Source organism: Sphaerodactylus townsendi, linkage group LG06 (genome assembly GCF_021028975.2).
Source record: "Sphaerodactylus townsendi isolate TG3544 linkage group LG06, MPM_Stown_v2.3, whole genome shotgun sequence".
In the NCBI taxonomy this organism is placed as follows: domain Eukaryota; kingdom Metazoa; phylum Chordata; class Lepidosauria; order Squamata; family Sphaerodactylidae; genus Sphaerodactylus; species Sphaerodactylus townsendi.
Window position 1 is genome coordinate 17,017,148 of NC_059430.1, and position 26,473 is coordinate 17,043,620.

General features: G+C 49.3%; 1 protein-coding gene across 9 annotated transcripts in view; it reads right to left on the minus strand.

Moving 5' to 3' along the window:
* Positions 1 to 26,473, minus strand: part of GATA3 (GATA binding protein 3) — a 71,897-nt gene that overhangs the window by 39,627 nt on the left and 5,797 nt on the right. For 4 of the 9 annotated variants that reach the window (XM_048500957.1, XM_048500954.1, XM_048500949.1 and 1 more), the window contains exons 1-3: positions 14,356 to 14,766; positions 13,638 to 14,192; positions 5,533 to 6,072 (exon numbers count right to left, since the gene is read on the minus strand). In XM_048500957.1, coding sequence (XP_048356914.1) covers positions 5,533 to 6,072; positions 13,638 to 13,878 — 781 coding nt within the window. In that variant the 5' untranslated portion in view covers positions 13,879 to 14,192; positions 14,356 to 14,766. Of the gene's footprint in view, positions 1 to 5,532; positions 6,073 to 13,637; positions 14,193 to 14,355; positions 14,767 to 20,515; positions 20,751 to 26,473 lie in introns of those variants that run through there. The other 5 variants (XM_048500956.1, XM_048500953.1, XM_048500950.1 and 2 more) reach the window with 3 other exon arrangements.

A 26,473-nucleotide genomic window follows, 5' to 3' on the forward strand; every position in this document is an offset into this window, starting at 1 on the left:
AAATTTGTTTATATTGAAATAGTATTAGGTTTGTAGCTGTGTCAGGGTGATGCAGCGGTTAAGGATGGTGGGTTCTAATCTGCAGAACCCAGTTTGATTCCCCGTTTCTGCACATGAAGCCTGCCGGATGAACTTGGGTGAGTCACAGTTCTCTCAGAACTCCCTCAGCTCCACCTATCTCACAGAGTGTCTGTTGTGGGGAGAGGAAGGGACGGAGTTTGTAAGCTGCTTTGAGGAGATAAAAGCAGGGGATAAATCCCCCTCCTTCTGCATGATAACCGCAATTGTGTGAGAATGCTTATTATCAAGAAAGAGGAAAATTATTCTCATATTTTTGTGTTGGAAATAAAATATAGGGAATATGTACAGATGGTTCAAACAGTTCCAGTTTGTTGTTGGAAATAGAGGCTCCAAAGCAGCAAGACTATTGCTCCTTTCCTCTTTCACACGGCAGCCCTAAAAGACTCAGGTGCTTTCGCCCGCCAGAAAGCGGCAGCTAGAACTAAACTCAGAGTTGGCGTTTGATTCCACTTCTGTTTCCTCTGTCTCTCCCTCGTTTCTCTTTCTCTCGGTCTGCTTGCATGTACAGAAACAGGCCGTTCTGGGCTTACACTCTCTCTCTTTGTCACTGTTAACCGCATCCGGACTCTATTAAAGTTCCTGGCGCTGGATAAACAATGTAACTGTCGCGTGCAGCAGTCTGAAAATAATTGGATTAGCTAAAACATATCAGCTAAATAGAGACAGTCCCTGCTCAGACAGTCAGAATAAATGTCACCCTGGAAAAACCCTGACAACTGATCCCTTCGCGGGGCTGGACTACGCTACTTTGCCGGCAGATCCCTCAAAGGGGTAGAGGAGAGAGGAGCCGGGAAGGGAAGGGGAAGAATTTGGACTGCGCCTGGTCTCTGCTTTATATGCAAACAGTCTGATCCAAGGGGCATTGATTCGGAAGTCAGTCAGGTTCCGGATAAGCACAGGAGAGTGGGCATTTGAACAAGTCCAGTTGGGATCAGGGTGGAAAATTATGCAGCCAATAAGAACATAAGAACAAGCCTGCTGGATCAGACCAGAGTCCACCTAGTCCAGCTCTCTGCTACTCGCAGTGGCCCACCAGGTGCCTTTGGGAGCTCACATGCAGGAGGTGAAAGCAAGGGCCTTCTGCAGCTGCTGCTCCCGAGCACCTGGACTGTTAAGGCATTTGCAATCTCAGATCAAAGAGGATCAAGATTGGTAGCCATAAAATCCGTTCAGGTTGCCAACTGGTCAGGGGGGAAAACTTCCCAGGCCTGCTATTGTACCTTAGTCACTTCCCAGCCTAGATTGCCCCCCTGGCCCACAGTGGAAGACGGAGATCTAGGACTGCCAACTCTGGACTGGAAAATTTCTGGAGATTTGGGGTACCTTATATACTCGCGTAGAAGTCTACTTTTTCAGCACATTTTTGTGCTGAAAAAAGCCCCCTTCCACTCATACACGAGTGAACAGGCGGTAAAGTCATCGTTGACACCGTACTGTTTCAAAAAACATTTTTATTGGTATCTATTTTTATTTTTGAAATTTACCAGCAGCTGCTGCATTTCCCACCCTAGTCTTATACTCGAGTCAATAAGTCTTCCCAGTTTTTTTTGTGGTAAAATTAGGTGCCTCGGCTTATATTCGCGTCGACTTATAGGCGAGTATATACGGTAATGCCTGAGAAAGGTGGAACCTGTGGAGGGCAGGGACTTCAGCAGAATATAATGCCATCAGGGGCACCCTCCTAAGCATCCCATTTCTCCAGGGGGGCTGATCTCTGTAACCTGAAGATGACCTGTAATTCCAGGGGATCCCAAGGTCCCACCTGGAGGCTGGCATCCATATTCAAACTACCAGGCACATGGTTGAGACAGCTACAGTTTATTGTCGAAGGCTTTCACGTCTGAGTTGGGAGGGAAAAGTCATAGTGATGCCTGCCAGAGGGCTGGCATCTTCAGATCCTCTGAAGATGCCAGCCACAGATGCAGGCGAAACGTCAGGAGAGAATGCTGCCAGAACTACGGCCATACAGCCCGGAAACCACACAGCACCACAGCTACAGTTGTTTCCTTCATTTTAGCATTTCCTTCCTTCATTGTTTCCGCCTCTTCTATTTTCCCATTCATCCCACCCAATCTTTCCACCTGATGAAATATAAAACTACTGAAACTGGGTTGCCATCATTTTGGGGTTTAAATTTTGGTTCGTATTTATAGTCTGGTTTTGACTGTACTGTATAAATTATGGAAGCTGCCCCGAGCCCATAAGGGGAAGGGTGGCATGGAAGTCCAATAATTAACAAATAAATGAAATGAAACGAAATGAAACACAGCTCTTGGCTTTTTGACTAGAGACTGCAAACACGCTCCGGAACAATTCCCACTGATTTCAGTGAGGCTTGCTTCGGACCACATTTCTGCACACTTTTGTTCCGTATGGGATCGTGACCCTTTCCTGAGGAGTCCCATCGAAGCAATGCAATTGTGATTCAGATCACTGCCTTTGCAATGCTGATCGTGAGATGCTTAGAAAACAAGCCCTGGTTGGGTAGCCTCAATAAAACCCGCATTTCCCCAAATGGTTTGCTTTCTAATTCTCCTCTCCAATATTTCAAACAAACTGGCTCTCGGGCTCTGAGAAGGGGGTGGAGAAACTTTTGAGTAGCAGCAGCAGATAGTTCTATCCATGTGCGTTTTCTTCAAATGGGGAAGTCACTGGACCAATAAATATTTCCGGAACACATTCGGGTTTTGTGGTGTGTGTGTCTGTGTCCCTTCTTCCACCACACCACAGGGCCCTTTAGACAACTCTCCAGAACTGTTCAAGTTAGCAGCAAATTCCGGCAAACAAGGCCAAGTTTCTGATATCCAAGACATGGGTTGAGAAGGAGGCTGATGTAGCTACAAATAACTGTGAGCTGGTTTCATTACTCGGCTTAAAAGGAAGGGTACCCCAGGCACCTAAGCCCAGAAAAAAACACACCAATGGAGTTTTGAAGAGGCACTGTTAAAATCCCTGTTCTTGCCATGTATGTTAATTTCAGCTAGGGCTCCCAAAGGCCCATTCGGCTCATGCAGAATAATGCACTTTCAATCCACTTTCAATGCACTTTGCAGCTGGATTTTACTGTGCGGAATAGCAAAATCCACTTGCAAACTGTGAAAGCGGGTTGAAAGCGCATTATTCTGCATGTGCGGAAGGGGCCAAAGGGTTGTTCTGTTTGCTTACGTCATTTTGACCCTGCCTTTCTCTCCAACAGGGACCCAAAGTGGCTAGCATCATTCTCCTCTCCTCTGTTCTATGCTCACAACAACCCTGAGAGGTAAGCTGAGAGAGTGGGACTGGCCCAAGGTCACACAGTAGGGTTCCATGACATAGGTAGGGATTCGAACCTTGTTCTCCCAGTTTCTAGCCCGACCAACCCACATTGAATTATTATTATTTTTTGCAATCTCGGAAGGGCTGTAAAATTACAACTGCTTGACCAAACACGCACATACTCTACAAAATGACCTACCCACCCACGCAAGACTGTGAATGAATATTGCCAACTGACCCAAAGCAAGTCGCCCTGACTCACTCCTGTGCTTTAAGGGAATAAATCACCAGGCAAAGCTTTTCCAAGCATTCCAACAAAGTCACCTGACAGTGGCTTTGTGCCAAACTGCTCTTAAAGGCACAGAACCACACTGGAAAGGTCTTCTATGAAAGCTCTACAGGATGACGGGCGCACTCATTTTGCACTGAACACACACAAGCCTGGAGAAGCCACTACCGGTATTAACCAGAACTTCCTGCCATGGCCAATTGTCTATGTATCATACGTGACGTGTACCAGCGAGGAATATGCCATACATTAACTGGCCCTGAAGTACATCCCGAGATGTGGCACTATTATGCTACTTGGGGACCTATATGGATTTTACTTTATCCCTTCCCACAAAGTTTGAAGAGGCCTAGCTCGTTGGACTTGGAGGGGCCGAGTTGGCCCAGAATTTGATTTGATTTAAATCAAATTCAGGTCACATTTCCCATTTAACTCAATTAAAAAGGAAACTGAAAATGTATTTAATGAGTACCGCTTTAGAGAAAACTTTCAAAAGCTGGGCTGTGGTAGGTGAGAAAAAACTGAGATTTGTGAGTGTGTGTAAAAAAATATACAATATGGATCAAACCCACTGATTGGCTGTTGTGGCTGTGGTCTGGTAGTTTTTGCTCCTAATGTTTCACCCACATCTATGGCTGGTCTCCTCAGAGGCATGTCACGGTAAGATGGGTTTCTCTCCATGGCACCGTATGGCCACTGACTAGAACCGTGGTGGCGAACCTTTGGCACTCCAGATGCTATGGACTACGATTCCCATCAGCCCCTGCCAGCATGGCCAATTGGCTGATGGGAATTGTAGTCCATAAAATCTGGAGTGCCAAAGGTTCGCCACCACTGGACTAGAACATAAATCTTATTAACTTCATGTATAGGATGGCCAGCTCTCTGTTAGGAAATACCTGGAAATTTTGGAGGTAGAGACTAATGCGGGCGGGATTCAGAGAGGAGAGGACCTGTCGGGTATGTCATTGAGTCCGCCTTCCAAACTGGCCAGTCCCCAGGTGAACTGACCTCTGCTTCCCGAAGATCTCCAGCCACTACCTGGAGTTTGGCAACCCCTAGTCATGTACCTCCATGCATGGCTACCTGGGACCATAACCGTTATCCAGGGGTAACTTCCTTCCCCTTCCCTATTACCCTGGGAAGGTGATTGCTGTAGGAAACCATTTCCTCCAGAGAACTACCAATCAGGGGCACAGAGTTTCTCTGGAGTAACAAAATGGCCGCCCACATTCCATTGCCGTGAATATCCTGGGAGCACATGGCAGCATAGCATTGCTAAAGATAAGCCACAGTCTGGGGAGACCTCAGGAAGCTCTGGTGCCATCTCAGTGGCTCGAACTTTGCTGAAAGACTATACAGTCAATACTTTGGCATGTGGTCTGACAGTATTTGGGGGTGCCTTTTGTCTATTTGAGGAAAGCTGGAATGGTCTAGGCCAATCGCATCAGATCTCGGAAGCTAAGCTACCCCACATTTCTCAGCCATAAAGAGTCTTAAAAGCGGCTTACAAACTCCTTCCCTTCCTCTCCCCGCAACAGGCACCTTGTGAGGTAGGTGGGGCTGAGAGAGTTCGGGGAGAACTGGGACTGGCCCAAGGTCATCCGGCAGGCTACGTGTGGAGGAGTGGGGAATCAAACCTAGTTCTCTAGATTGGAGTCCACTGCTCTTAACCATTACACCACACTTGCTAGTGACCCTTTACCTCTTTATGTGGATCATTGTCCTTTCCCATTTGCTGGCAATCTCCTTTCCTTTAATTTTTGCACTGGAATGTACGCATATTTTTGAACTGGAATGTATGCATATTTGGAGTGTTTCCCCCTCCCCCCAAAAATGCGATCATTTCCAGTTTGTTTCTTTTCCTGCCCGAGACGAACACGTTAAGGATCCATTGAAGGCCTTACCTGTGCTTGAACGTGCTTTCGGTCGGGATTTGCAACCGAACCCGGTCGGCGATCCCCCTAGTAAGCTGCTAGGGGGGAAGAGTCCAGAGCCATATTCGGGGACATAGGAAGGGTAAGTGGAGATCGGGTGGTGAGCCGAGGAGGAGGCCGCTCCTAAGGAGGACATGCCGGTCCGGGAATGAGAGGACTCCAGCTTCATGGTGTCAGCCAAAGACACCTGGTACTTAATACACTCCTTCTCCTCTTGCCGGCTGGAGCCCGTGGAGCCTGGGGTCGAGATGGAGGGATCCGGGGAGACATCTTTGGGAGGAGTTGGTGGGAAGGTGAACAGGTGCGGGCTGGAGTGGCCCGTGGATAAAGTGGAGGAGGATGCCGGAGGGTACACAGACAGGGGTCCGGGGGAGCTGTGGTGGATGGGAGTCTTGGAGAAGGGACTCAAGTTCCAGGGGGAGGCGCTGTGGTGGCTTCCCAGAGCTTTGCTCCCATCCAGCCACGGGAGAGACCCGTGCAGCAGAGGCGGACGACACACCTGGCCACCTGCTAGGACAGAAGACAAGAAGAGGCCAGTTAGTTGCTTTCTCCTAGAAAAAGCACACGAGAAATCAGCAAGAACTCCTTCTCCCAAAACTCAAGTTCTCTGGCAACCCCAAATCCAGTTCCAGCCAGCGTGGTGAAGTGGTTAAGAGCAGGTGCACTCTAATCTGGGTTTGATTCCCCGCTGTACCATTTGAGGCTTATCCGGTAAACCAGATTATTTTGTGCACTCCAACACATGCCAGCTGGGTGACCTTGGGCTAGTCACAGTTCTTTGGAGCTCTCTCAGCCGCACCTACCTCACAGGGTGTTTGTTGGGGGTGGGGAAGGGAAAGGAGATTGTAAGCCCCTTTGAGTCTCCTTACAGGAGAGAAAGGGGGGATATAAATCCAAACTCCTCTTCTTCTTAAACAATTTGGGATCCAGGCTGGCCAGAGTGGGGTTTTGTTTATTAGCGAGGGGGATGCTTCCTCCATTGAATTAAAATCAAGCATCCTGAGGACACAATTCAACTCAAGGAAGGCATTTTTAGGTACAGCAGATAAGACCTATCTCTATGTTTTAACCAAAATCCGTGGGGCTGAAATGTTCTTTAATTTTGGCTGGATCACAACTCTTGCAGGACAGGACATTAAAATGGTCAAGATCCAGTTAGGGCGCTTGAATCTCCACAGCTGATTCCCCCCTTCTCTCCACAGCTGTTTTGTGGGAAGCCAAGAGGGACTCCAAAGGGGTTCGACACTTTGAATGCAGGGAGGCGAGGACCTATGGTATTCCAGATAGTTCATGAGGATCTGAGACTTCCCATCAGCCCCTGCCAGGGCTGCCCTGTTGGGGCTGATGGGAATTGTAGTCCATGAACACCTGGAGCACCATAGGTTCGCCACCACTGCCCTAGAACATTATGTAGCAAGTAACCCAAAAGCTGGTAAGGTACCCTGTGTGGTCGTTTCTCACGGTAGCTCATGCTTGAACCCTCCTCTAGATCTTCACTAAATGGAGGCCAAACCCTCTGGAATTCAGCAGCTCTGAGGAGCAGTGTACTTTGAGGTTGGCCTACTCACAGTAGAACTTGGACTGCGCAACTGCGCAAGCCCATGAATAAGCCTTCTGCTGAGTCAAGCTGCCGGTCTAGCAAGGTCAGTATTGCCTACTTTGACTGGCAGAGGCTCTCCAGAATCTCAGGTTGACCTCTTTCGCATCATCTAGGACCTGATTCTTTTTCATGGAAGAACCAGAGACAGGACGGGGAACCTTCAAAATGCAAGAGCCACGGCCTCTACTGCAGAGCCACAGCCTGATACTGTAATCCTCTACAGAATCACACCGTTCAACATCCGTTGAAGCCAATGAGCTTAGGAGGGTGAAACTCTGCACAGGACTGCACCTAGAAAGAGAACATTCACAATCCTACCACACCCTGGGCCAGTCTCTCTAATAGGATTCCTCAGAAGTCACAATCTCCTTCTCGCGTCTACAAATACTCTGGGCTCGAAAGAATCCTCCTTGGTCTTTCATTTCAGTGAGGCAAACTTTTTAACCTACTGCAGTCAAAATAAACTGAAGTCCTTTGGCCCCTTAAAGACTACAATGTTTTACTCCAGCATAAATGTCCATGGACCAGAGACATAGTGACTGCAAGGGGTTCACTCACGGCAACTGACAAAGCAGTCTCAAGCCTGCAAAAGTATATGCTGGAATGAAACCTGACCAGCCCTCGCTGCAAGAATCCTGCTGACACTGTCTATAGCTTCCCCACCAATATCCCCATCCTAAACGCCCCGGCTCTCAAGCAAAGAGAAGACCAGAGAATGGAGAAAAACAGAATTTCAAATGGCTACCCTCGGACATTGCCTTAATACACCCAATATCGCCCTGAAAGGCTGGATAGTTTCACCCATTGTTGGCAAGCACCAGTGAGCAATTTGGTGCTTCAGTCCCTGTGTAAGAGGAGAATATGAGGGCGAAGCTTTTGCCTTGCTTTGAGGTCTTTAACCCCAGTTCTCAGCCAACTTGTTTGGAAATGAGTCTGCATCCGACAGGCAGAACAGAATGCAATGCAATCAATATCATTCAAGATCAAGGCATTTCCTCTCGGTTTCCTGCATTTGCACCCTACTATTTTCCCCCCACCAGGGATCCAGAGCAGCTTCTGACATTTTCCCCCTTTCCCGTTCACCTTCACAACAACCCTGTGAGGTAGATTAGGCTGAAAATGTGTGACGGACCCCAAGGTCACCCAGCAAGCTGCCAGGACAGAGCGGAATTTGGGTCTACCAGATCCCAGACCAGAACTTCACCCCCTACATCGCAAAGGCTGGCCTCTTAAACTCCTCCACCTAAAACCAGGTAGACTTATTCTCAGGGACAATATATATGTTCCATTCAAATTCAAATAAATGCCATTCACAAGCCAACGGGTTTTAAATCACAGCCAGTCTTGAGAAGGCAAAGACGGGAACACTCAGATGATCCTACATCCACCAGAACCGTAGATTGTGTTCAAATAACTAGAACTAACTTCCATGTTTAGTTTTGGGCTACGTGCAAGTCCCGCACCAAACCCCAGTTAAAATCACCAAAGCTCAGCTTTGCATCAAATAAACACTAAATACGGCCCATTTTATTCAGCAGGGCTGCCAGCCTACACATGTAGTGTTTGACGTCAAGATTTGTTGTAAACAACACATTCTGAAAAGGCCTTACATTCGGGGTATGTGCAAGTCCAGCTCCGAACCCCCGTTAAAAACACTAAACAAAACCCATTTTATTCAATAGGGCCAGCAAAAATATGCCCAGAATCAAACCTGATTTTTTTTAGTAAAAGCACTTGCTAAACACCAAATCCTAAACAACTCAGCAACTCATCCTTCAAGTTCAAACTGAACAAGTATGACTTAGAATTGCATTGTCAACAGAGAATAAACTCCATTCAATAGCTTTTTATCACATCTTCTCATGTGCAGGCGAATAAACTCTAGCTGATTTTAATGGGGGGGTCCTTTGTGTCCTACTAATTGCTACAACTCTGTACACTATTAATGCACCCATAGTACAGGTACATGGATCACACAGGCTGCTGAGTTTTGAGTTGTGCCCTTCAGGAGACATCAGCAAGTGACAAAGTTTGGTTTCGTACCTACATCCTCCTTATAACAAGTGGGACTTACACCCCAGTTAGAGAAGGGAAAGTGTTGGTATGAAGGGGGGGGGAGAAACTGAACCAGAGAGGGGTGACAGGTAGACATAGCCCAAAGTTGTGGCCAGTTGGAGTTTTTCATTGATGTAGGCTGACCTTTTTCAGTCCCTTGCCAATAGGGGCTTTTCTCTCTTTGCCTTCCCACCCCCACCCCCCCCCCACAGTCCCCTTTCTCTGGGCCAGCCCCAATCTGCCCTGCAGGACCATCTGAAGCTGCCAGTGTGAAATTGAGCCAAAACAAAAAACCGGCATTGACCCTGCTGCCTTTCACATTTTTTTCTGCCCTCCGCTGCAAACATTGCAAGCTCGCCTCCTTTGCGGGTGAGGGGGGAAGGCAGGGTCCCTCACCCGTTTAGGCCACTGTCTTCAAGCTGAAGCCAGCTCTTAAGCCTTGGCGTGAGTCACCTTTCAGCTGAGCGAAGCCCAATTATGCCAACAGAGATCTTGCAACCTAAATAGGTCTACTAAGAAGCAGTGCCCCCTAAAGTCATCAGACTTTACTCCCAAGTTCAAGAAGCTGGTTTGAGGGCCAGTGAGTTTCTCTCACCTACCTCTGAGTAAACGTGCTTACTCAGAAGGAGTTATGCTTCAAATGAAGAGGGTTTTAAATTCCAGAGTGCCTTGGATTTTAAACAAGCCAAACCCTAACAGACCCAGAAGTGCTTCGTGTGTATCCTCAAATCTACTGGGGGGGGGGGGTTCTGTCTCTCTCTCTCTTGCCCCCTTTTTAAAAAATCCTGATGAAAAATTCTGGAGAGTTGAAAACTTTTGACTTCTTCCTAATAAAAAGCATTGGCGGAGTCTGTTACAGACTTCTGCAGGGCTCACTCTCAAGGGTAGGTAGGGCTGCGTGGGGCCTACTCGAAAGTAAGTGAAAACTTTTCCAACCCCATCCCAGTTAAATGCCAGGGGTCGTATTTTAAGTAAACTAGTGCAGAGCGAGCTAAAACCAGTCAATTAAAAGAGATCAGTCATGCTAAAGAGATAAGTGAGTTTAGGCTGCAGGTAATGTTCCTTTAAAAAAAAAATAGTGCAACTCTAGGGAGAGTTACTCCTTTCTAAATACATGGAAATCAATGTCCTCAGAGTGCCATAACTTTGCATAGGATTGCACTGTGAATACCCGGGCACCTAGAAGAAAGTATTTTTCACACCTCGACAAAATTCCCTTCCTCCAAACACAAAACACACACACACAAGCCTGATTTGTAGCTATTTCACAAAACATTTTTCAGAACTGGGGCTGCATAGCTTGCTTGGAAGTCAGTCCCGGGTGAACGCAATGGGGTTTACTTCCAAGCAAGTCTGCTCAGAGGCTCAGGAGAAAAAGTCCGGGTTTTTAATTCCCACTTCTAGGCAAAGTTTCCATTTATTTGTGTGACCCTTCAATTTTTTCAGATTAGGATTCAGGGGCTAACAGTAGGGAGTCCAGTCCTCCATTATGTACTCTTCTAAAGATCTAAAGGGCAACTAAAACATCTCTCTTCTCCCCACCCCACTTCAAATACCTACATCCAGGATTAGGGCCTGAGAGAGCAACCTAAACAGGTCTATTCTGAATCCTACTTGTATTTATCCAATGGGGTTCACAGTGTTCGAAGGATTACAATGTAAACCAGGCTGAATTAGATCTTCCCGGGCTCCTAATTCGGGCTGCTATTTTTCGGGACAGCTTTGGGATATTTTGTAGGAACTGATGTGGCCAGGCCTCTCGACTTGCAGTGCAGAACGAGAAAGGGGGAAAAGATGTTTTAAAACACTGTCAGACCTGGGGGACTAAATTCCGGGTAAGTGGGGCTGGCCGGTGGATTGAAATCCTGGCCTGGGTTGTGGGTTTGAATGGCTAAAGCCTCTGCAGGTCTACTCAGAAGTCGGTCCCGCTAGGGTCAATGGAGCTCTGGTCCCCCCAAAAACGTACAGAGTCTTTCCTCCTCGGCCCTATGCTGTGAAAATGTGGGTCAAGCTTTGCAACTGGGGGGTGGGGGGAGAAACAGGATGAACCGTATTTTGCAACCTGTTGGAAGGATTCCTAGCGAGGATGGCTAATTAGTTTTGCTTGCTCAACCCTGTGGGGTGACTCCAACCAATCTATTCCAGTTGGGAGGGGGGAACACCCCTTCCCCCAAAAATATCTCCCAGACACTGGAATAGTGCCTTCCTTCCAAAATCTGGAGACATTTCGATGTCACCACAAGATTTCTTCGGGTCTTTTTTGCCAGTATATCAATGTGTCCCCCTCCCTCCCAAAAAATCTATTATTAATTTTCTGCATTAGGGCCTTCTAGCATATTTCCCCACATGTTGTCTTGTATAAGAGCACACGTGTGTGTCGGTAATTTTGGGAAAGGAAGGCTTTTGTAGCCAAACAGAACTCTTCTACCAGGGTGGAATAGTGTGGTGTTTTTTTTTAAGGGGCATGGCCCAGTCAAAGTGGAACCACGATTTGAAAGCTAATCTTTCAGGCTTTGTGCTAACTCAGAAGTAAAATTGACTCCCTACTTGGGGGAAGGAGTATAATTAATCTTAAACCTGGTGAGATGCCGTCAACCTTCCATCCAAAGATGCTAAGATGCTCCCCACAAAAACAAAAAGATTTCAGTTGGAAGCCTCCAGCATCCCCACCCTCAGATCGTTCCAGAGGAAGAGTTCTGTGCCGCTCAAAAACAGGCACTCAAGAAGCTCACTTTCACTAGGCCCAAATCCAGCTCCTCTAGCACTGGGCTGAATATTCGCCAGCACAAATTCATACACGCTGGTGGAAAAGTCCCTATGAGACAATCGCTTCTCTCCCCCCACCTTGCCAGGCTTAATTCGCGCATCTCAGCCCGGAGGCAAACTCATTATGCCTATTTTTTGAATGCTAGTTCTGAACAGGCTGCATATTTTCCTCCTGTGTCTCCCAATTGCCCAACCTGGCTTTTTCTTTCTTCAGAACAGTTAATTGTGCGGTTTCAACAACCCTGCCAAAAGAAGGCTGTTGTGTTTTCCCCCCGCAATTGGTGTTATTATTATTATTATTAAAAGCAGAAATGACAGCCAGAGAGAAGAGAAAAGGGGGGGGGGGGTGAAATGGCTGGTTTCTACAAGTTTTGGAAATGTTCCGTTGAGGCCTGTACTGGGAAGCGCGATCCAGCGAGTTCACGGGAATTACTTCTGTGTAAATATGTGCACCCCTAATGCTGGGGGAGGTAAAGTAGACCACCTTGTCCTTCTCCATCGTGGCTTGCAAACTTGGGGGATTAGACAGGGGTGCGATCTGGCTCAAGCTGTGAGCAGTTTTAACTAGGGGGGGGGGGTCTCGCTCTTCCTTTCCCCAATAACTGTTCGCATCAGGGACACTTTTACGCAGGAGTTTCTTCACCCTGCTGAAATTGGTCAGAATAGCTCAAGAAAAGTGCTTCCCTTCCTCTGGATTAAGTCCCCCTGCTCGCCTAGGCCTGAACCATCCACCACTAGCGCAAAACTGGAATATTTCAGGCTTTTGGCCCACAGGAAAGCCCCTCTTCTATGCAATTCATTCCTAAGCAAACACCTTTAAGAATCGCCTTCCATGATATTTATTCCCAAACAAACACCTTTAAGAATCGCCTTCCATGCAGTTGATTCCCAAGCAAACACCTTTTAAGAATCGCCTTCCATGGTGTTTATTCCCAAAAGCAAATACTTTTAAGAATCGCCTTCCATGCGGTTTATTCCCAAGCAAACACCTTTAAGGATCCCCAGCCCTGGATCGACTGAATTCTTCCTCTCAAGGTTTTCGGTCCGAGCTACCTAATTCTGGCCCATCTCTCCACTAAAAGTTGCTCCTCTCCCTCCCGCCCATATTTGGACCGAAGACACTGCATCCTATTGGAGACCAAACTATCTCTGCGGGGCTTTCTTGGGCCCAGGTGTCGGAGCCTAAGAAGAGGACTTATTTCCTGAGCACACCTTCAATGGGGTACCTGGTCGGGCTGCTTCTGTTTCCGTCGGAGCCGGCCGAGCGAGAGGAAAGGGGGCATCTAATACAACATGCCGGCCGTGTCAATTTCACAGGCCGCCTTCCCTGGGCCGGTCGATTTCAAACGGCCCGCTCGGCTTGCGTTAGATCCGCACTTTAGAAGAGTTCCAGTGCGGAATCGCGGCGGGCCAGAGAGACACATAAGCAGCGGTTCTGTTTCCGCACATGCAGAATAATGCACTTTCAATCCACGTTCACAATTGCTTGAAAGTGGATGTTGCTATTCCGCCCTGCTGCAAAAACAATTCATTGAAAGTGGATTGAAAGCGCATCCTTCTGCATGTGCGGAAGGGGCCGGGCTGACCAGATCTACCTAGCCTAGCAGGGGTGGATAAGAGAGATCTCCGGGCCGGGATCCCTGTAGCGACTCACCGTGATGGGCCGGCGGGTACCGCTGCACCGTGGCTCTCACCGAGTTGCTGTAATAGGACGGGACGTGGTTGCCTTGGCCGTCGATATTAAAAAGTACATCCACTTCCTCGGCCAGAGGGTACTGGGTGGGGTCCATGTAGGAATGGGCCAGTCCGGGGTGGTGAGAGTCGGGGTGCTGTCCGTTGAGAACGGCCGGGTGGTGGTGGCTGACCCACCGGGGCTGATCGGTGGTCACTTCCATGCTTGCTGGGCTGGAGAGAGTCGAGCTGGCTTGGTGGAAGGCGGTGGGTTTTTTCAAAAGTCCTCGTCCCCGCGTGCCAAAGCGACCAAACAAAAAAAGTTTTCAAAAGTGATAACAACAATAAAAGGAAACCGAAAAGAGCGCCGATAAAGAGCTGAAAGTTCGTCAAACAGTCCGAGGGTTCGAGTCTATGTACTTCGGGGGGGGGGGGAGTTCTTAGAAAGTTTTCTCCCCCTCCCTTAAAAAAAAGGAGACCGTGGAGAATTCTTCCCCCGGCGAGCGCTTTCTGTTCCTCGCCTTCCTTCTGCGATCACCTGCAATGAAGAGAAAGGAGGGGGGGATAGGGAGGAGGGGAAAGAAACTTTGTTAAAAGTATTTTTTGCAACACCTGGAGTTTTCTTTTTCAGGCGTCGGAGACTCCGGTTCTTCCAAGCGCTGCCCGGCAGCTCCTTTCCCCCTAAAAGTCTCGGATCTCACCTAGCCGAAAAGGTTCTCTTTCTCTCCCCCGGAGATCCGGGCAGTGAAACCGACCGGGGATCTAGCGCCGAACAGCCGCTCGGCTCGCCAATTTCCCCCTCGCGGCCGGCTCCCGGCGAGTCAATTTCACATGGAGCGGCGTCGGGGAAAAAAAAGTTCTATTAAAAATCGCGGAGCGTTGCAAATGTCCCGGCCTTATTGAATGCTATTTCTAAGGGGCTGGCAACATTTTGAATGCAACTTTAAAAAAAAACCCATAGAACCAAGGCAGCTTCAGAGGCGGAGAAGTCGTTGGGGAGGGACAGAGAGAGAGAAAGCGAGAGAGAGAGAGAGAGGCGCTCTTAAAGGCAAAAAATCGGCTGCCTCGGAAAAAGTTCCAGGGGAGGACCCGAGGGAGAACCTGGTCGGCTCAAATGGTGCTCCCCAGCTCTTCCCCCACCCTCCCCTCTCTCTCACTCTCCCCCTCCCCCTTTACTTCTCTCTCTCTCTCTCTCTCTTTTTAAAGGGAAGGCATTCTTTCTGAAAGAACCAGGATGGCGCCAGCCGACTCAATGCTCACAGACAGCTGCGGCGAGACACAACTTAAGGAGGGTTGAGTGTCATCAGGAGGGAGGGGCGGGGCTGTCATTAGGCAAGGACGGGCCCAGAGCGGAGGAAAAAGGAAGAGGACTGTGGCGGGTCAGCCTCCCCTCCCCTCCCTCACAGATCTCTCTCTCTCTCTCTCTCTCTCTCTCTCTCTGTGTGTGTGTGTATACAGAGAGATCTAGCTCTTTATTTGTATGTGTGTGTACATATACACACATATATGCATGTATATATTCACACACACACCTGCATATATCTATCTAGATATATATACATGCACTCACTTTCTAAAATATAGATCTCTCTCTCTATACATATATCTATATCTAACACACATATACCTATATATTCACATACACACACATATCTACATATATCTAGATATACATACATGCACCCCAATCTAAGAGATATAGATCTCTCTATGTTTACATATATCTATCTCTAACTCTTTATATATGTGTGTGCACGTGTACACGCATATCTACATATGTATACATACATACATGGACACACGTATGTTCGCACACATACACATATTTCTGTGTACATCTATATATACATACATGCACTCCCTGTAAAAGATAGATAGATCTTATTGTAAGATAGATAGATCTTAATGAAGATCTTATAGAAAGATATACATATCTATCTCTTTTATACGTGTGTGTGATATATGTGTGTGTACACGCATATGCATACACATATATATACACACAGAGATATATCTGTATTTATCTAGATCTGTCTATCTAGATATACATACATATATACACACATATCTGTGTATATCTATATCTATCTAGGTATATATGTCTATCTATCTGCATACATATATAAATATATAAAGCACCCCTTTCCTTCCAAGCCCCAGCGAGCCGGAAAAAATCGAACTCAAACTTCTGTAGGAGTTATGGAGACATAGCCAAGTGCATATGTGGGGAATGGGGGCTAAAGGAAGCACCGCACACGCATTTCCTGCTGTTGTTTTAGAAAGTACCCCCCAAAATAATTTTTTGGCTTTTGTTTTGCAGGAGGGAAGAAGTCCACATTTTCAAGATGCAGTTTTGTGGAATTGGAACCGCTTAGGTACAGGTCGGGGTGGGGGGAAATCTGAGCAAAGCCAAGTGCTATTGAAATATGGCCCCTTAACATTTGCATGAAAGTAAACCATGGGGAAGAAACTGGGGATGTTTAAAATATTGGCTGGCAGCTCTTAAAATAATGGCGAGCGTGGGGGGGGGGGCGGGGAGGGGAGCTGCGCGATCCAATGCAGAGTTGCTCCGGTCCAAGTAGGATTGAAATGAATAGGCCTAGAACCGATTAGCTCTGCAGAGGATGGCCGTGTAGGATTTAGATATATTACAAACTCCTTTTCTGTTCAATGCGAAACTGGGAGAAGCGAGTTAAGGATCGTTGCATGCCAATAAAGGCTTGCTGTTGTTGTTGAGTTGAGGATCGCCCTGGGTCTTCTGAGAAAGCGAAATCCAATGGAACCCTCTCCCGACCCGGGACTCGCTTTTCGGGGATCGGAAGAATCCGACTGATCCACGTGGGTCCGAAGAGGCAAACGAAACGCGAGCCGGTCTCTCCGAGCTCTGGGGCCATTGGGGTTCAGAGAACCGAAAGGAAACGAAAGGCCAGCCTGTCGACCAATCAGGAGGTCGCCAGAGCCGGCGCCTGGCCTCGGCCGCCCGCGATTGGCTGCGGCGCGCGGCGTTGGAACGTTGGCTTTCCTCGGCGTTCTGTCCTTTGAGCCAGGGCATCCCCTAGCGGTGCGTTCAGACTCGAGAATGGCCAGCGCGCAACATGGTGGAGCGTCTTCTTCCCCCCCCCCACCCCCACCCCACCCCCGCTGGTCCGTCGCCCCCTTTCCGGCCGCTGGACCGTTCAGAAAAATGATTGACTCAAAGGAGCCAAACTAAGGAAAGGGGAGACTCAGTTAGGCCAGAGAAGACCAATTAGAGTCGATCTAGTACAACTTGAAAGAGGACACACTGGGTGGGTGCGCTGGTGGGTGGGTTCGGGGGCACCTGTAATGTGTTAAAAGCAAGATTTAATTCCCGGCTGTGTTGGGTGTAAAGGGGGAGCAGCGTGAAGACAGGAAGGATTTTTTCTTAGGGGGGGGAGAAATGGACCCCAAACGAAAATACTTTCATTTCTGAACCGTTTTCACGTTGGCATCCTGCGCAGATCGGAAAAACGACCCGGCTTCTCGAGGGATACACCCCCCCAAGTAGAGGCGTGTTTATTCCACCCTTTTACACCATTTTTACACTGTTTTCACACTGCTGTTTTTGGCCCCAGCGGAATCAGCCTCAGTTTCCAGTCGAAATCCATTAATTCAGTGGAAATTTGCTACCGAGAAAACGGGCACGTGCATACCACCCAAAACGCTTCAATTTTGTTAGTGGGAGGTTTATGACGCCTTCTATTATCCAGTTCCTATCCCTATTCTGTTTTATTGCGAGTATTTGAGTGGGGGGAATAGCCCCTAACTTTACACCTCCTCTCTACAAATCAGCAGAAAAATGCCTGCAAACGTTGACAGATCTCGCGCCTCTCAATAGTTCTCCGGTGCCAATTGCAAAGTCCAGCTCCAAAGGTCCATTCTTTCTGCAGCCAGCCCTGCTCAGAACTCCCAGTACAAGAGTTAGTCCAGCCTAAGCCCTTTTATTTCAATAAGCTTAGATTGGAGAAGCTCTGCCTAGCCCATTCATTCCAGTGGGCTCAGACTCTGCGTAGCCCATTCATGTCAATGGGTTTAGGCTGGGATTATTCTGGATGGATTTGGCTGCCAATCCCATTAAACCAAATGGGATTTACTTCTGAGCAAGAACCTGAGCCCATGCCTTATAGATCCAGGCCGAATGCCAGTCTGGTCTGACAACTCTGACTTTCTTTTTAAAACTTTCCCAAAGTCCATGAAGTATCCTTGAAGGCCCTGAAATATTAATTGGAACCACTTTTTAAAAAATAAAATTAGAAAAGTCTTCTTAAACGAAACCCCACCTTCTGAAGCCGTAGATGGGGGGGGGGGGGATCCTAACTCTTCCTAGGACTGTCCTCTAGTTATCTTTGGCTCATTCCGCACATGCAGAATAATGCACTTTCAAACTGCTTTCAGTGCTCTTTGAAGCTGTGTGGAATAGCAAAATCCACTTGCAAACAGTTGTGAAAGTGGTTTGAAAATGCATTATTTTGCGTGTGCGGAAGGGGCCTTTGAGAGCCCATGGACTCAGAAGCAAGTCCCGTTGAGGATCTCTCAGCCCTTGATTCTTGCAAACCTCCCCAGCGATCTGGCAGATGTGGATAGAAAAAACAACACCCAGCCACGTATTAATTGTTTTCCAGGGCAGGAATTAGATTAAGCAAACAGACTCAACAATTCTTTCCCCCATTGCTAAATATCTATCACAGCTTCTTGTTTTGTCTGTTCCGGACGCCCTCTGGCTCAGTTCCATTTCTGGGCGTTCTGGGGGGGGGGGGGGGGGACGGGTTTGACCCTTTCCGTCCCCTTTTTCTTAACAACCAATACTTAATAGTCATACAAAGTACGGGGGGGGGGGGAGAGAACGCACGGGTTTTCTTGCAGCCTACACACCAGTCTTGCGAGGTAGGCCAGTAGGATTCCTGACCTGGAGGCTGGGGTCTCTTTAAGCTGTCCAGGATGCTGGAGCCCAGTGGAGGAAGGGGATGGGGTTTTTCCTTGCTTCGTTGCTGGATGGTCAGGTTGTCATCCAAAGCAACTTTGAAGCAGCCTGTCGGGCAGACGCCACCGGCCGCCACCATTTCTGGGCGAGGGGGGGAAACTGGGGACTTCTCCCCAGACAGCTTCTCCCCCTCCCAGAGAAATGGACTTGAAGGGGCTCTCGGATCCTACAGACTGGGGGTTTTGTTTTAAAGGTGCGGGGACTGAAGCCTTCCTGGGATCCTTGTGCCATTACTCGGAAGTAAAGCCCACGGCGCGACACTGGATCTGCTGGCTACGGTGCGACATTCTTCCCCAAACCCCGTCGATTTCCGTAGGGCTAGGCCTGGGGCGAGCAGGCGCTCTGCACAGGCTCAGACAGAGCCAGGTAAGCGAGTTCGAGACCAAAGCTGGCAAGATCGCCGTTTGCAAGCAGGGGCCTGCTTTTGCAAAACGGAGCCGGCTGCAAAGGTGCGTTTCCTTACCGGCGCCTGGCGATACAAGACCATTGAAGCCATGCGAGTAAATACGCCGGTTTAATGAAGCCCATCCGGACGCCAACTCGCTCAATCGATACACACACAAACACCCGCCTCTGGGATCCCCGGGAGAAGCCTAGTTCCGCACCTGCTTGACTTAAACCGAATAGGACTACTCTAAAACGACTCCCTAGCACACCATGCCTTGAACAGCCTGTCTCTTCGAAAGGAAATCCCCGGGAGATTGCTGCAATCCTAATAGTACTCTGCGGAGTGGGGGGAATTGGAATTACTCCTGAGTAGACCGACTTCGGCTCGCTGCCACTTACTTCCAAGGGTGTGCGCCAGATGTGAGCAAGCGCGAACCTTGAAACGGGTTAATTCTGGCCAGTTCTCCGGTCTTTCGCAACGCGTTTCGAGTTCCAGCCTGTTTTTTTTTAGGGGAAACGCGTGGACGGAATTAAATGCCTATAGAGAGGTTTCGATGTCGTCCAGTTTAGGTTTGGGGATCTATTTATTTTTAGTACAAGAACCTGTAGAACTCCTCTGAAGATGCCAGCCACAGATGCTGGCGAAACAGTCAGGAGAAAAGGCTACTGGAACAGGGCCATATAACCCGGAAAACCCACAACAACCTGTAGAACTGTTTCAAGTTCGACCTTTCAGCTTTTCCCAAGCGCTATGCTGCCTCTATTTATGATGTTATTTTATTTTATTTATTTATATTTCGATGTTATAGCCCGCACTTCCCCGCAGGGCTGAGGGCGGTGAACAACAACAATATTAAAACAATACAAAACAGAATAAGCATAAAAGCGTAAAAGTTTTAAAACAATAACATAGATGGCGCCATCCCATACCCTTAATACATTCCTGGGAGGCCACAAACAACGTGGCTCTACCCCACTAGTAAAATAGGATTGGGATCCAAACTGGTGCCCGTTTACTCGTAAGCAAGTGCCCTTTGCAGGAGCATAACCTTAAAGCTATTTCTCTCACCTTCAAGGACTCTGGTAATCTCTCAGTACTAGTAAGGAAACTCCCTTTCCCTTGAGGAGGAGGGTTTTTAAAAAAAAAATACCCAAAGATGGACTCTCACTTGGTTAAAGAATGACACCCATTCTGTCCTGGTGGGTTAAGGTCGGGGACTTTTGACAAGGCCCTGGTCACTCTAAACCACACGGGGCCTCCCTCCCTAGTGGGAAAATTCAAACAGGCTGATCTACTGGATGAGTGAGGTTTAATGACAGATCTGCAGCAAATCCATGGGTGCATCTCAAATCCATTCCTAGTGGAGGTGAGTTCCAACGACCTGCCTTGAAAATATTCCCTCAACACACACACACACACACACATGTTCTAGACTCCACGGCTGGAAGTAAAGCCAAAAAAATATACTGTGCACCTTAAGCTAGGGGGCGGAAGAGGGAGTCCAACTGAATTCCCTGGTTTCTACTTCCGAGTAAGCAGGACGCCCGAGTTGTTCTGTTTAGCGACCTCGGCAAGCCTCCGACTCGACTCGCGTAGCTGATGGTGAATTCAACGTCTTGCTGGAGAATCCAGCTCGGAAATTCATCTCTGCCTCCCTGGCTGGGCCAGCCCTGCAACCGGGCCAAAGCGTTTCCTCGCAGCTTACTTAAGATCTAGAGATTTTCAAAAGCCAAATCACCTTCCCCCACCCAAAAAAAATCCCCCCCTCCTCCCGGTTAGAGACCCATTCCGGGCAGCTGAGCTCTCTTGGCTGACTTCTGCCTCTCTCTCTCTCAACTGGAAAGGATCTACAAAGCGCGGGCCGGGATCGCAGACCCGCACGCCCTCGCCTCCGAAATCGAATTGAGCGCCCTCCCTCCTCCTCCTCCTCCTCCTCCCTCCCCCCCCCCCCAGCAGGGCTCTCAGCCTGCCCCCTCCCCACCCCTCTTGTCTGGCTAATTGCTCCCAACAATGCGCTCCATTGGGGCCACGCTGTCAATTAAAGCCCCTGCCGGCGAAGGGGATGAAAAACGAGAGGTCGCCTTCCCAGCTGGCGGGGAATCAAGGGAGGAGAGAACCGAGCCCGGCGGCGCGATCCTCAGCCGAGTTAGGCCGGGCCAAACCCGCCGCGCTAGCAGCAGGCGGCGCCCACCCGAATTAGAATCCCCGATCCGGAGTAAGCGCTCCTGCCGAGATTCCACCCCCTGTCCCGTTTCCTCGAGAGTAAGCCCCGACGACGGCCTTCGAGAGAGCTTTAACTCGGCGAGCCGGGGGGGGGGGGGAACCCCCTTCGAGTCCAAAACTCTCCGGCAGAATTGATTTGGGATGGAGGCAACGCGTTTAGGGACCGCGTTGAGGACTGGTGGCGGGAAGTGTGTGGACCGCTTCCTCTGGAAAGAAAGAGAACTACTCGGGACCGACGTAGGGTCTTGATCCGAACCGAAAAATCCACGTACATTTTTTGGGGGCGGTCCTAAAGATCAATTACTGGGGGGGGGGGGGGGGGCGCCAGGGATTCCTGTGCGAATCACTTCCGCGTGGAAAGAAAACAGCCCGGCTCTTCGCACGGAAAGAAAGCTTCATTTTAATTCGAAGTCGCTCAGCTTGGAAAGTTTTGCCTTACATGAGTTCAAGGGGGGGAAAGGTGACCTCTGCACAGCTTCCTTTCCCACCCAGCCAAGTTCGGATGCTGCCCCCAATAAATGCAGGAGGGGGGGCCTCTACAAGATCAGTCACCCTCTCTTTTTTACCCACAAACCTCCGGTCAGCAGAAGCCTCTGATATCAGCGCGCCCGGCTCTGTTTCAGCCTCCGGTTAGCACAGGGGTCTGCAACCTGCGGCTCTCCAGATGTTCATGGACTACAATTCCCATCAGCCCCTGCCACCATGGCCAATTAATTGGCAGACCTGATGGAATTCGTAGTCTCGCGAGGTGGGGAAGAGAGAAAGCCCCCCCCCCCCCTACATATTGCAAAGCGACTCTGACCACCGAGACGAGCGGGGCTTTGAAACCAGACTTCCAAAGGACCTGCGTTTATCGAAACACACAGCTGGAAGGGACCTCAAGGGTCATCTAGTCCAACCCCCAGTAGGATGCAGGAAATTCACAACTGCCTCCCCCTGTGACCCGTGCTCTAGGCCCAGAGGAAGGCAAAAAAAAAACCCTACAAGATCCCAAGGCCCATCTTGCCTTGGAAGGAAATTATTTCCTGCCCCCCCTCCCGGCATGCCCTTTGCTTTTGAAAATGTTGCTGCGGCTTTTGGTGAAGGGCTACTGGAAGAAGGGGGGAGGGTTCAGCCACCCTACTAATCTGGAAGGCTGATATATATATCAGTATATATTTTAAACCACCTACAGGAAAGATCACAGCCGGATTTGTCCTCTGCACAGGTCCTCTTTACCATCCGAGGGACCCAAAAGGATTGGTCATCCTTCACCATTCCTTAGCTCGAGCCAAAAGCATCGATTTGCAGCCCAGCCTCCCTTCCTGAATGCCAGTTCGTGTTCAGACTGGGAAGCCTTAATTCGCATTAATGGATGCCGATGGCGATTACCTCGCATTAATTGGTCCGGGATCGGAACTGCTTTTCCTATTTACAACACTGGAGTAGGATTCTAATTTCTGACCTATAGTTCCATGGGAGGAGAAATGGGGGGGGGGGGGCACGTTGTAATTTATTCAAAATTTAGCCTTTCTACCCAAGCAGGGCCCTCGAGGCGGGTCCCCCCCCCCAATTCCCCTTTGATGAGGAGTACACCTTATATGCCAAATTTGACGGGACAAACCCCATTGAGCAAAGGCCGAGCTCTGAGTAAAACCCACGCAGACTTGCGCTGAAGAAGACCAGGAGGCGGTGGGGAGCCAGCAGATGGGGCGCAGTGGGGTTTGCTCGGAAGTAACGCACCCTCTAAATCTCTCTAAGCCGGTGCTCTGGTTGTCCAATGAGATTCCTCCTCCTCCCCCCCCCCCCCCCCCACTTTCTAAGGGAAATGCTTCAGCTGGAGACGGCGGGAATTGAACCCGGGGCCTTTCGCAAGCACGGGATGTGTCCCAGCAGGGTGTTTTGACCCCTTCCTCCGGGCGGATCTTCCGCTCAAGCAAACTGTGCTTAAGACAGCAGCTTCATCCGCCCGCCCCCCCCCCCCTCCTAACTCCACTCATACAGAGAGAGCATCTGGTCCCTTATACACTATATGCCCACCAGGATTACCGGCACCTGGTCTGAATTTCTCTGTCCTGGTGTGGGGGGGGGGGCGGAGAGAGAGAATCCAGCTCTCCCCCCCACACACACACACACATCCCTCCAGCTTCCTCTAACCCCCCTCCCCACTTTTTAGGCGACACACAATTGAGTGGATGGGATTATGTTACGTTTACCGGGCTGGGATTTTACAGGGAAAGAACGTAGCACAGGTAAAGCTGTGTAAACAGCCCGCGGCTCTAGATGGGAGGGTTACGGAGGGGACACGGGTCAGGGCAGAGATCTAAAGATTCTCTCCCCCCCCCCCCCGCCGTAAAACAACTTCTGTGCTTGGATGGGAATGTAGGTGGGCGGATTGAAGCCGAATTTTAATACAGGCGGGAGGGGGAGGAGCTGGTTTCAAGGGCCGAGAAAGAGGACCTGACCCCCGATTCCCTCAATCACAGGTATAAGACAAAAGGAACCCAAATGCTGAATTAGCCCCCCCCCTCTCAAACTCTGAAGTCGCCCCTCCCTTCTGGAGCGGCAGCCTGCCATCCCCAGCCCCCTTAAGCTGGGGGAGGGAGGTTGAGATGGTTCCCACCGAACCCAAACTTTTGGGTCCAATTGCGTGGGGTTGACCCCGGTCCCTGCTTCGCCTCACTGAAACTGCGTTAAGTTGGTTTGGTGTGTTGATGGGATTGGGGGGGCGGGGGAGAAAAACAGAGAACGGGTCACGATCCTGCTAACGTTTTCCTTTTTTTTCCCCAAAGGGGAAATAATCAGGCACGTGGCGAGGGTGGCTGCGGGGGTGCTTACCTTTGGCTGGATCGTGCCCACTGGGGTCTACTTTAACCCCCTCCCCACGACGATTGGATTCCTCCACCCCCTTCCTTCCACCCTTCGCTGCCTTTCCTGGAATACTTCCTGCCAGCCACACATGGCAGCCGCAGTTTTTACAAACGGGGGACCAGACCCTCCCACGCCACCCCCACCCCCACTTTGTCTTTTCCACTCATCTTGGAAATTCGCGCGCACCAGCGGAAGAGCGAAATGCCTCAACCCTTGATGGTATCGATTCTGCTTATCTCTCCGGCTTCCCCGCCCCCATCCAGCGTCTTCTGGCGAAATGAGGGGTGGGGGGGAGAGAGAGAAGCAGATTCCTGCGAGCAAGCAGACGTAGGTGGGCGGAAAGCGGAGGGGAGGGGAGCCCCACTTTTCGAGGAAGAACCATTTGAGCAAGGCAAAGGTCGAGTGGGACAGAAGACATGCGTTTTTGAATGGCGAATCCCCCTCCTTTTTCTGCGGGGGGGGGAAAGGGGGAATCAAAGGACTCCACTGCCCCAGGACAACTTTAAAGGGGAAAAAAAGCAGGCGCAGCAGAACCAAACCGGCTCCACCAGTCTGAGAGGCGACCCTTCCCCCAGAGACATTCCCAGCCGGGAGAGAAAGTGCGCGCCGCAGACGCCGAGGAAAGAAAGAAGCGGCGAGGAGGAACCGCGAAGGGGCGGGGGGGGGGGGTTCCTCTAGAAGGCCGAGCTCCTCCTCACCCGTCTCCGGGATCGCCAGGGATCGAGCCTCTCCCAAACTCACCCCTTCCAAGGAGCCGGCAGAGCCCGGTCTCTTCAGCCCGAGTCCAATTGCAAGCATTCATGTGGTCAGTTTCAAGCCGCGCGCTGGTCAGTTTCCAGCGCCGATCTGGTAAGTTTCACTTTCTCGCGTCTCCGGGCGTCTGCTCCGAGCCGGAGCGACTGGCCAGGAAGGTTTCCAGAGGGGGAGGGACGGGATAAAAACAAATGCTCCCCCCCCCTCTCCTTCTCTCCATACACCCCCCTCCCCATCGCAAAGGATATATATAGCTCGGGTCAAAGAGCAATCTCAGGCCCCTTCCGCCCATGCGGAATAATGCATCTTTGATGCACTTTGCCGCGGGATTTTACTGTGCCGGGTGGCAAAGTACACTTGCAAACAATTGTGAAAGTGGATTGAAAGTGTGTTATTCTGCACGTGCGGAAAGGGCCTCAGAGTTGGCCCTCGGACGCACCTCGCCAGCTCACCTCGCCTTTCGAGCAATTCTGCGCGGACAACGAACCGGGCAACCGTACGGCTCCCACCAGACCCAAACGCTTTCTTCACTATGGGGTTTTAGGCAGAAGTTCAACCGGAAGGAATGGGCCTCGTTTCAGGCTGCAACCTGATCCTCACGTTTACTCGCCTGTAAAGTCCACTGACATACGGGCTGCTTTTCAGTCCAGGTAGCCAGGATGAAATCCGGATTCCGACTGACCATCTATTTACATCATCATCATTCGCTGTAGCACTGTTAGTATTACTGGTCACAACAATAATGTTGGCAATAAGATTCTGATCTGACGCTTAAATTCTTTCTGGTGGTTCCAGACTCCTGAATCCTAATGCACTAATGATTGATTTTCTCTGTTTTGTCAGCGTTGAATACCCGCATTTCGTTGACTGTAATCTCACTGTGTGTAATCCGCCTTACCTCCCTGTGAGAAAGGCGAAGTATAAATAAATCCAATTAAATTATTATTATTAGTACTTAATTTTGTTTAATGTCACAGCTGACAGTTCTTTAGCTGGTTGTTGGCCTTTCATTACATATTATTCTCATTACTTAAATTTATTTAATATCACAGCTGACGGTTCTCTAACTGGTTGTTGGCCTTTCATTACATATTATTCTTATTACTTAAGTTTATTTAATATCGCAGCTGACGGTTCTCTAGCTGGTTGTTGGAGTTTCATTACGTAGTATTATTCTTATTACTTAATTTTGTTTAATATCACAGCTGCCAGTTCTTTAGCTGGCTGTTAGCCTTTCATTACAATTCGAGCCTCACCCAGAGGCCTAGGACATTGTAATTGTAATGTGTCCCTGTAGTGTATTGTCGAAAACCCAGAAACCACACAGCACCCCACTGTCCCTGTAGTATTTGTGTGGATTTTAACAGGATTATCTTCTGATTGATGATGATGATGTCAACAACCAGCTAAAGAACTGGCAGCTGTGAAATCAACCAATAATAATATTTATTGCCTTCGAACTGCGACCTAATAGAGAGGAATTGAGTGGTAACTTAGCAGTATTAAGTCAATAAAAAGAACGCCTTCTTCAAACCGTGGTGTGATTTGTGGAATTATCATAGTTTTTTTTTCAGCTGTGCATTTTTTTTGGGGGGGGGGAAGAATC